This window comes from Buceros rhinoceros, unplaced genomic scaffold (genome assembly GCF_000710305.1).
Source record: "Buceros rhinoceros silvestris isolate BGI_N320 unplaced genomic scaffold, ASM71030v1 scaffold17807, whole genome shotgun sequence".
Classification (NCBI taxonomy): domain Eukaryota; kingdom Metazoa; phylum Chordata; class Aves; order Bucerotiformes; family Bucerotidae; genus Buceros; species Buceros rhinoceros.
This window is the reverse complement of record NW_010421771.1, coordinates 15,691-27,041: the sequence shown is the minus strand read 5'-3', so window position 1 is coordinate 27,041 and position 11,351 is coordinate 15,691. Positions and strand designations below refer to the sequence as shown.

Genomic DNA, 11,351 nt, shown 5'->3' with positions numbered 1-11,351 from the left:
GGAATGGTTCATATCAGTCCATGTCTTAGAAGTTTGTGTTTTATACACTTTCCTTCCCAGTTTTACAGGAAACTTTCATTGTAGAATATAGTTCTCATCAAATCTCTAATTGAAGTGAGGGGTTTTTTAATTTAGTTTTTTTTCTGCTTCATCTCTGACAATCCAATATACGCCAAAAGGCACAACTGCACATGCGCCCTGACTTACCCATATTCATGATCTGAGATGGAAGCACCTGCCGTGGGCCAGGTTGGTTGCTGGGTCTCAACGGGATGCTGGCTGTGGAGTTGCGGATCATGCCTGCTTGCACTGGCCTGTTCATGGCACTAGCTGTGGGGGCACAGGTCACCCTCACAGCAGAAGCCTGGCCTCCCCAGTCCCCAGATGTCATGGCAGGCCGAGGGGCATTGCCACTCATCATTCCTGCACAAAAGCCAAACAGACTCAGGTGCTGGCACGTGGTTCAGAACAGCTTTAGCATTACAACCGCCTGATGGGCTGCATTTTTAGTGATGAAAATGCAGTGGTTTCACTCAAAGCACATTGTACCACAACTGCCTGTCTGGATGTGCCAAGCTACAGAATGATGTCTTATGCTGCTTAGTCAAGGGAGTGTACATTATTTTACAAGAAGAAGATCTTTTTATCATTTCCAAAACGCTGTTCAGAGTAAGTGTTCCCACATGTAGTCTACAACAGGTGCTGAGGGTGTGTGGATAGCTCTAACTTCCTTCCTCAGGAAATGAATCACATTGGCTGATGTGTGTGTCAGTGCTTTACTTTTCAACCACTAAGTGAGAATGAGGACTTGAGTAACAACGTTATCGCTACACACAGTTACAAATTAAAAGGATTGAATTTAAATTTGCATTCTGCAAATACCTTTCGGCTAGTCCTTTCATTCAGAACCTAGAGACTTCTTAGCTTCAAGGCTCACCCAGATAATTTTGAACCAATATACAGTGCAGGGAAATTACCCACAGGAACTTTCCGATAGATGGTGAAGTTCATTACCGTTATTTTAGGGGAAGTCCTCCTACATCTACTGTAAACAACTGATACAGTTTATTTACACTTGGAATATATAGAGTACTACATTCTGACAGTAGCTAAAAACTGTACAATATTAAAGAAACATTAGGCAATACTGGGCATCATGAAGGAATCAATGCACCACAGATCAGGCATAATTAATGATAAAAGGTAATATCACTGAAACATCATCTGATGGTTCCCATGTTTCAGAAAATGATGAAAATATTATCATTTCTTTAATTTAAAATTAAAAGTAAGGTTAATAAATAAAGGATAACCTAGGGCAAAACCAAGGACTGTAGACATATACATCATAAAAGCAAGAGTACTGCCTACAATTTTTCTTTGAAAGAAGCACCTCTACAGAAAAGAAGTGGTTCATTTATTCGTACAGAAAGATTGAATTTTTACCTGTCAAAGCGTCAGCTGATTTGGAACACTCATGTGAACAGACTAACTGTGTTCATGTTTCAGATAGGTGAAAAGCAGTACATAAAGAGCAGAATTAAACAATATGCAGAAACAGAAGTTAAAAATAAGTATGGCAATACGTAACAGCCCATGAAACTTGATTTTTTCACACTTTTTGGAAAGGACTTATAACCTGTACTTGCAAACAACCCCAACATTAATTACATATGTTACAGTCTGTTACTCACGTATATTTAAAAATATTTACTAAAATATTAAAATAATAATAATAAAATTTAAAGTTATCTTACCTGTGCTACTGTTGCCTAAAGTTCCTTGACTTCCTATTATCCCTTCATTCCTTCCCATCAGTCCTGGCTGAGGTATCACTGAATAGGGGCTACTTGTTCTTATGGGAGGGAAAGATCCTGCACCTGATGGGTTCTGCAGTGTGATGTCAAGTGGTAAGTTCTGGTTTGGTAACAACCTGCCCAGCTGCCCTGCTCGTGGGTTATTAAAAGCTAGACAGGAGGAGCAAAGAAAAAAGCAAAGTTACAAGAATGGAAACTTTAGTTGTTATAAAAAACCCCCAAACAAGCAACTCAGAAACACTTTAAGCTCTGGGGCTGAGCTATTTAATGCTGCATAATTTACCCACTCCATATCTGCCTGAGAAACATACCTTCTTGACATTTTAATGTAAATTTCAAAATGGAATATTCTGTCACTAAAACAGATATGACATACATTTTTTAAACTTTAAATGATGCATTTTAACTGACAGAAGAGCTACTACAGCAAAATATACCAGTGTGATGTGCATACTACTGCCTATTAATCTTACACCTAGTAGGACTGTAATTGCATGTAGACTTCAACCTGAAGCAGATTGTTAGGAATTATCTATTTTGGAAGTTTTCCAACATAAGCTGTGCCCCTGATGAAGTTACCAAAGCTAAGGACAGACTGAGTCTACATCAGATCCTGTAGCCTCATTTATACATCACCCTCTTAATTTGATTAACATTTCTTTACATTTTTTTGTCCTTAATAAAAAAAATACTTCCATGATTCATCAACAATTAGTGGTCCAGAATTACTGCTGTGCCACCACAGTATTCTGGTAAACAGAACCATGCTTGATGGTTACCTTTTCTTCTACTGAGGTGTTCTGTGATCTTAAAATCAGCTTCTGCAAAGAAAATTGCAAACTATGTGCATGACTAGTTCTCAAAGACTAATCTAACACTGACTTTGTGTCTATGATTTCATTTCCAATCATACCAACAAAGTTCACACACATAAATGAACCATTTTTTGTGAAGTTATCATTCGCAATACTTCCTGATACCTTCCCCTAGGAGAGTTCCTGATCTAACAGCGTCCTTAAAGCTACTTCTACATTTTTATATTCACCACATTACAAAGAAGTTAAAGAACATCTTTCTTATTTTAGATCAAAGTAATGATATGTTTGAATTTGAGAACTTTGATGAAGTTTATTAAGTTTGCTTAAAAGTACGGAAACATCTAATTAAAAAGGTCTCTGAGTTTTCTTATTTTATAAAATCAGACTACAGGAACTCATTATATATTTTTTTTTTAATTTAAGTTCTCTGCCAGGTGAATTTGCTTATATGCACATATAGAAAATCCACCACATCACATACACCTAACTCCTAACCATGAGAACAAAATTTTTCCTTGACTGTTCAGACAAGCAAACAAAACTTATGAGACAAAAAATACCTTCTTAAGCTTAGAGGCATCATAAAGTCTAAGGATCAACCCAAACGTGGACTTCAGTGACAGTTTCAGAACAGTTTAACCCAGAAGTTTGAACAAACACATTGGTGAGTAAGTTATTATATGGGTAGCTTTGCTAGCGCCCATTGATCCTACAAAAAGGAGAGCTGGAAATGCAGCACAAATTAACAACACAGTTGATGACACATGATGGTGCTCAGATCACATATTAGACTTCTGGTTGGGATAGGACTAAAGGAGGCCCCTGCCCCCATGCAACAAAATCTAGCAATCTGGCAAATATAGGAGCTTTCAAGTCTTTTTTTTTTTTTTAACAGATAAAATATTTGAAGTAAAACATGTAAAATGAAAGCTGGCCATTTCTTCAGAAAAAAAATTTAAAACTCCAAATCTCTTCTGGCATTGTATATGATTTAACATTCATTCTACATTGCTTTTCTGTGAGCATATGAGAAGCCACTCACTATTTCTGTGCATGTATTTTCTGTATGCTCTTCTACTGAAAATAAGGCAGAAGTTCCCTAAGGGAATCAGGCACAAGACTGAGCTGGGGGAAAAAAAGTCTTAGGTTTTTAAGTTACATGAGAAACAGGATTTTACAGAACTGCTGCTAACCATCAAGGTGCTCTCATTTACAATCATACAAGTAGATTTAAAGCCAGGTTAACTCTGGAAAGCCAAAAGGCTACAGTCGAAGGAATCAGCAGACCTTGCTTCAGAACGAATATGCTAAAGATTCCAGATGCACAGAGATTTCCTTCTGACTTACGTGCTGCTGCTGTTACTATGCCCAAACTTACAAAGATGAGTACATTAAACCCAAGCATCCTTCTCTGAGCAACTTTGATAACAAATGATAATTTAAGGACCTGTAGTGGTTTTAATACGCATTTAAGCATTAATATTTATTATTAATAGCAATATTAATATTTATTTAAACATTCCTAAATAATAATTTGAGTTAATTTGAAAGTGGCACTATGTTATTTTAAAATAATCAAAATGCCTAAAAATACTATCTGTGTTTTATAAAAGACCCACCAGTGTACATTTAAGAAAGTAAATAGATGTTGCCATCCTAGCCAGCAGGAGAAAAAAACCAAAGCATGACTTTTTATGCTATTTTCTTCAACATTTGTAGCTGATATGACCCCTGTCTTGCTCACTTTCCATTATTCTACAGTCGTAGACCAATATTTCAACATTGATTTGTAAGTTAATTAAAAAAGTTAAAGAACACTCTCAGCTGGAAGTGACTCAATTAAAAACCACAATTTCAAATTAAACTTGAGCATTCCTCTTAATCATACGTCTTCCTATTAATCTCGTGGTTTTAGAAGAAAACTCTCCTTCACACTTAGAAAAGCCTCTCTCATCCCTTTTACTGAAAAAGCTGCTGGAAAGGAGTGATCTGCATCACAAAACACAAGTGTTTTCCATGCCAAAGCCCTGCTACAGCACCATCACCTATAACCACAGCAGGGGGCTTTTCATTTACTTTGAGGGTACCCCTTAAAAATCTTCAGAGGGCACTGTGTGAATTAGACATAAGCTCCACACGTTTCAAAATGGGATGACCGCAGATGGCGCTATGTCATCACACAAGAGCAGACCTGGAGGACAAGGGGCTCCCCGGTTCCTCCACTGTAGCTGACCCAGGGGCAACACGACTGCCATTTTGAGAGTTTGCAAGTTTGGCCTACATGCACACCAAAAGCGGACTTACTGCTCTGCGAAATCCTCATTGCAGGTTTCTGGGTGGCCACAGCCGTGCCGGGACTGCTGTCACTGGTGAGCTGCATGAGGTCATTGATGATGGCTTGCTTGTCAACCGAGCCCGCTGGCATGCCTGGGCGGCTATCTGGGAAAAGTTGTGGTAACTGGCTGTTCTGCAGATCATCCAGAATCTCTTCCAAGTTATCCAATTCACTGCCTGGCTGCAATAAAAAAACCCACAAACCTACAATACACTTCGCTGCTTACCTGCTGTCGGCATCCCACTTGCGCTGAGCCAGGCAGCCTGCAACCGTTACGCCTGCACCGGCTTCAGACGCTTCCTGCAAGAAGCCCAGTGTGGAAGAAACCCACAAAATTGTCAAAAGGGGACTGTACAGGCTTCCCAGGGCTTGTCTGCCTTGCATGTGGGGAGCCTGCTGTGGCACTGGCACCCCTTCAAAATCCTGGCACTGGGATGTACAAATCGACATGATCCATACCTCAGGCAAAGGGGAGATTCTCCCTGTGCACTCTGTGATTGGTGCAGACATCAGGGATAATTTGGCAGGGGAAGAGATCCAACAGTGATGAAGATCGGGTTTTATGTAGGTATAACCAATATGCCTTTCAACACAGTCATATTTCCAGTCTCTTTATGACTTGATTAAAAGCATATGATAGAAAAGTAGATTCATGGCTAAAACAATTCCCCATATGCATTTTCTTTGCTATATTCAAAACCTTAACACTGAATAGCTTTTTATAAATTAAATGGCAAGAAATATGCATTTCAGTGAAGTTCTGTAAATTAAAATCTGCCAGTTAGTTACTAGATTTAGGAATTTGTTTTGCTCACAAATTCCCCAATCATTGAAAATAACTTCTCTACAGTTAAAAAAAAAAAAGTGAGAAATTTAGTTACATTCAGTTCAGTAGAAAATTATACTGAAAACAGAGATGGGGAAAAAATTACGTTCATCCTATACTAACATAAATATGGACCTGCATGTTTTTCTTAAAAGTGTTGATGTTCACCATTTTTTTTTTGGTCAGCTTCTCTGTCCATAAACTCTCAGAATTAAAAAATTTTTCTGACCGAAACACTGTTTAAGCTTAAGTTAATAAGCAGCTTCAACATGTTGAATTTTCTTCAGCATATATAACCTGTTTTCTACACCTTTCATTACTCTTATTGTTCCTGTGGACTGTCTTTACTTGATCCACACTTTTGCCAAAGTGACATGTCCAGAACAGGACTTACGATGAAGTCTTACGACTGCTGAGTAAAGCAGAAAATTTACTCTATAGATAGTACACACTGATGGCATATTGCAGAAAAGCCTGTCATTTTTTAAATTACATGACATTACTGACTCTCACTCATCTTGTGCTCACTGCGATCCCTAGACACAGCTCTGAAAAAGTCCTATCTAACCAGCTGTCCCCTCCTTTTTCTTTTAAATTTGTGACATTATTCTTGACTTATTATGATAATTAGTGTTTGTTTATCCCGAATGTTCTACGAGTTTTCCTCCATATCTCCTGTTTGCAGCTGAACTTCATATCTGTCCTCCAGTGTATTATTTGCAGACATTCAAGAGTCACATGCAGCTTTACCAAGCATATATGTTCTATTAAAACACTGAGCAACTCTAGATGCTGGGCGAGCTCCTGCAGCACCACCATTTTGATAATGAATCCTTCAACAGCTACTTTGTGTGTAAGGATCTCCAACTTCCTACCCACTCACAGCACTTTCATCTTGATCATGCATCTCTAATCTGCTTACAAGAATGCCATGTGCAAGAGTGTCAAACAGCCTTACTCAAACCAAGATGCATGTCGTGCTGATTCACTTATGTTGAAAAGCCTGCTAGCCTCTCACAGAAGGAAAACAGGTTGGTCCAACATTACCTGCTCTTGACATATCCACCTGCTGACTTGCTGCCTTCCAGGCACTTGCAAGCAGTCAGGTGGACCAACAGAAAAGGCAGAGCCAGGAGGAATCAAATTTGATTATAAGAAGCACATATCATTTGTGTGGACAGACAACAAGCAGATTGAAAAAGGCACTCTGAAAGACAGTTGTGAGCAATGTTTATACGAATCATATTTTGAGTACTGGGAGATCTGGTACAAGAAGACTGCAAGAGTTAGTAGAGTAGACTGATGTAGGGTATCATAAATTATAGAAGGATGATTCAGTACTCTTTGGGGGAATTAAGACATATGGCCTTCATTAAACGTATTTGAGACACGAGAGAAGGCAAGTTTTTTATGTTGCAGGGGTTTTTTGTTTGTTTGTTTGGTTGGTTTTCTGTAGGACTTTGTGCCTTTTTAACATTTTGGCTACTGGAATTCTATTTAAACATCAGAGGTCAAACAAACCCCAGGAAACAACAAACCCAAAACAAAACCAGCAAAATATATATTGCTCCCATGTGTCAGAAAACTGTATTCCCCAAGATGCTTTTAATTCCTCTCGGAAAGTATCGAAGAAAGGCCAAATACAATAAATGTATAACAAGACAAATACATAACATTTCTCTTTTCTTTCCTTAACATAATCAATATAAAATGTTTCACCTTAATTTTCTGATCAGTTTTCCACTGCTGCAAAAGCTGCAAGGTAGATTTAGAATTAACACCAAGCTATGATGCTAGCCTAATTCCTTCCAGGCCCACCCTCTAATGGTGCCATATGTGCAGAAACTAGCATTATATTTATTTTGTTAATGGTCTACATTGAACTTTATAACAATAGAAGGCATACCCTAACCTCCCTGTAAAACATTTATTTGTCATAAATAAAAAAAAATATGCCTGATGAAGTGTTCAGCATTTGAAAAAGTACCTACTTCTGAAGTACGTATCACCGCAATGTAAAGAAAGGCAGATTAAAGTGTTAATTGCTTACAGAATTTTTTCAGCTCTACTGAAAGGCAGTTACATCTCAGTGTGAAATTCGGTTTAGAAAAGTTGCTATGTCAAAATGTAGCTTCCATGGACTGGATAAAATCCTACACTCTGTGGAGATCTCTTTTCTATCATGGCCAGCTCCCATGGCTTGCACTGAGACCCTTTACTCCAAACGTCATACACATATAAATTTCCTTTATGACCATGTATGACAGAGGCATCTGGGTCTTTTTTCTTACAACAGGATGTCTTTTGGTGGGAACACAGCTTGAAACTACACCTGCTTTATATAAACCACAGCAGCTGGTGGGCCTGCAAGGTAACTTTTGTTTACTGCTGAGGGTTGCCCTATTAAACAAATCTGTAGCAAACCTGAGTTTCCATTGCCTTCCCCTTCTAATAATGGAGAATGATATGAGCACCTGTGGTGTTTGATAGCAGCAGTCCTACTACTGTTGGTGTACGGAAAAAGCTCCATTGAGCCTCCCTAGCAGGTCTCATTTTCATCCTCTCCCTCACACTGCCTTTACTTGGAATAACATCAGCCTAATAGAGCTTGATAACCATCATCCCACCAAGGAAGGGAAAATGGTAGGGTGGCATTGGAAGTAATCTCTGCTATTTGAGAAAGCTTACTGCGAGTTGCTGCTCTCTGCCAAAGTACATGTTTAAACATTCTACCTAGAAGACTGCTATTTTTAGAACAGTGGTGCACTTCAAAGCATTTCCTGCTCAGAAAGTCGCACCAAAAGTAAAAGGAGAAAACGCAATGGTTCTGCTGCCTCCCAACACTCCTATCCTTCTTGCAGACGCTGTCCCACTGCTGGTCCACTGCAGTTTCCAAAGAAAGTGTGCACTCCAATGACTAATTACTTAAAAATACAACATTCCTCAGGGAGGAGAAGTTTTAAATAAACGGGCAAAATAGGTAACACAAGCACACTTCTTTTACATATGGGAGGAAGAAGGAGAGGGGAAGAATGCAGGAGGATGGAAGAATTTATCACAAGAATCTGTGTTCTAGTCTTGTACTAAATAGTTCCAGCTTTGACCTAAGTTTAGGTACGTCCTGTGGGAGACCATCTTCCAAAGCTGAGAAGTTTTTGATGCTAAGTATTTTCATAATTTTCTAATTGGGGTAAATTGGTTATTTGTTTAATGGCTTGCCCTTTAGCTTGATAAATATTTACATTATTTTATGTTCCCCACCATTTCCTCTCCTACTCCACACTGGACTCCATTTATTCAGCTCCAGGTTTCACTGCATTTTAAATAGGTTTTAAAATTCTATTAACAACCAACAGGAACAACAAAAGCCCTTCTGTCATTATACAGCAGCCTTCCACCACAGTTGTGAGACTGGCTTCTCATTACATCAGCACTGAGGAAGCTGGAGCAATTCAGCTCTTACCACTTTATCATGACTCCTGCACTTTTTTGTGGTTTTCTCAATAGCTCTGACCCCTGGACCATCCTGTACCTCCAGTTCCCTCTCTCCCAGGAAACAACCTCCATCTAAAAATTTTCAGGAAAGGCAGTACATCTGTAGACTGTACTCTAATCCTCTCAAATCCCTCCCCTGACCTCAGAAACATGCAAGATAAAAGACAAACAAGAAAGATAAAAAAATGCATAGACTAGTCACTTTACAAAGTTCCTAATACTGGGGACCTGATTTTCAAATGTTTGAGGTTGACAATGCTTGTAGATACTGAAGTATTTTTAAAGCTAGTCTTAAACAGCTAACCTCTAGAGGGGACAAAATCTGCTCTTTGCAAATGAGTTTACAGGCTAAGCCGTTTCTTATCTACTCCAGAGAGTTCACCAAAAGAGGAAATTTTAATTCTTTTAGAAATTTAATTCTGGGGAGTAAACCATCTGAAGGCCATGATTTTGATCTACTTAGAAAGACATAATTTTTTGGTGATTACCAAATTCTATGCTATCATTCAGTATCAAATACTGAAGACGGAAGGATCTCCCTGCCTTCGATCAAGTATCGACTTCAACGTGTAGAATCTGAACTAGGAGTTGAAATCTATTAGATATTTTAAAAATACTTTATTCTTGTCAGTTTAGCTGTGAATTTCTCGATATCTGTGTTTTTCTGTCCTAACAAAGCATAAGTTCTAATCGAGATTCTAAACACTCTCTCTACAGGCACCTCAAAATAGCAGCTGTATTCACAACTAAACTAACATCCAGGCTTAAGGATAAATCACCATAGAAATCATCAGTGTAATTTGGATCAGTTTCCCCCTAAAGCATGGGAAGGATTGAAAAACCACAACTGCTCCTACATAATGACAATAGCTGTCAAATTCTGTTGAAACAGTTAAGTAACCTTAGGAGACACCCTGCATAGCTGAGATTTTAACAATGCTGAGTCTGCACTGTAGTGGCATGTTTGGCTTCTTTGTTTTGTGGTTATAAACCACTGTTTAAAGAACTGTCAATAGATTCACAAAAATAAACAAGCTCAAACCCAGTCCACACATTAAAAACACACAATATTTTAAACTGAAGGATATGGCTGTGAATGAGAGTCATGAACACTGCTTGCACAGTGCATGATTTACAAACTTAAGGCATCATGCACAGGACACTGCCTAGGATTAATGACCAGCTGGGAGGGTTGATGATGCAGGTCTCCAGCTAGTTGAAAATGCCTTATACTAAAATTGATATTGTAATTATCCATTTTATAAATAAAACAAACAGTAACACTGAAGTAGCAAATTGCTTTTGCTGCATCCCTTTTTCTTGCAAAGCTCTGAAAACCACAGCATTATTGGTGATATGAATCTACTGCCTTTTAAAAGTGAATTCTGCATAAAAGCCAGAGAAACAACACTTTTTAGCATAGGTCCTAACAACATACACTTTATTAGCATGTTGGGCAGCAGAGCAACAAGTAATCTTGGACCGAATGCAAAGAAATTCTAAATGCAAAATTCAATGCAGATAACCTTGCACACACAGAATTTGCGTTTGAATATAAAAAACTTTTAAGTAAAAAACCCCACAACAACCACACCCTCCTCATTAGCACTGAAACAAGGTAAGTCTATTTGCCTTGATTCTAATTTGCAGATAAAGTATAGCACAAAGACCAGTAATGCAAAGTTGGTATCAGTCCTTTCAAAAAACTCCTGTCCTTGAGTGGGAACCTGCTTTACAAAGGAGAAGTGTAGCTGCTATGCCGGGCCAGGTCAAGAGCCCATCTAGTCCACAGCAGTTCAACAACAGTCTATGGGAAAAGTTGTCAGTAAGTTAGCATTGTAAGTATTTTCTCTTTATCTGACTACCATATCGGAAAGGTTCCTCAGCATTCAGTCCCTGTGTTACCCACATTCTCCCAGGCAAAGTCTATTCTTTTAGACAGAATGCTGATCACAACTTAGTTAACACCAACTGGAAAATTGAGTGAACGCTCTGTTTCAAAAGACAGGTACAGTCCCTTGAAGTGCCAAGAAACACTCTTAGAGAAAGTTAGCAGGAAT

General features: G+C 38.6%; 1 protein-coding gene across 1 annotated transcript in view; it reads right to left on the bottom strand.

The window, feature by feature from the left end:
• NCOA2 (nuclear receptor coactivator 2) overlaps positions 1-11,351 on the bottom strand; it is a gene marked incomplete at both ends in the record, with an annotated part of 42,404 nt that overhangs the window by 16,640 nt on the left and 14,413 nt on the right. The window contains 3 exons of the mRNA XM_010139818.1: positions 208-423; positions 1,758-1,967; positions 4,940-5,150. Coding sequence (XP_010138120.1) covers positions 208-423; positions 1,758-1,967; positions 4,940-5,150 — 637 coding nt within the window. The remainder of the gene's footprint in view (positions 1-207; positions 424-1,757; positions 1,968-4,939; positions 5,151-11,351) is intronic.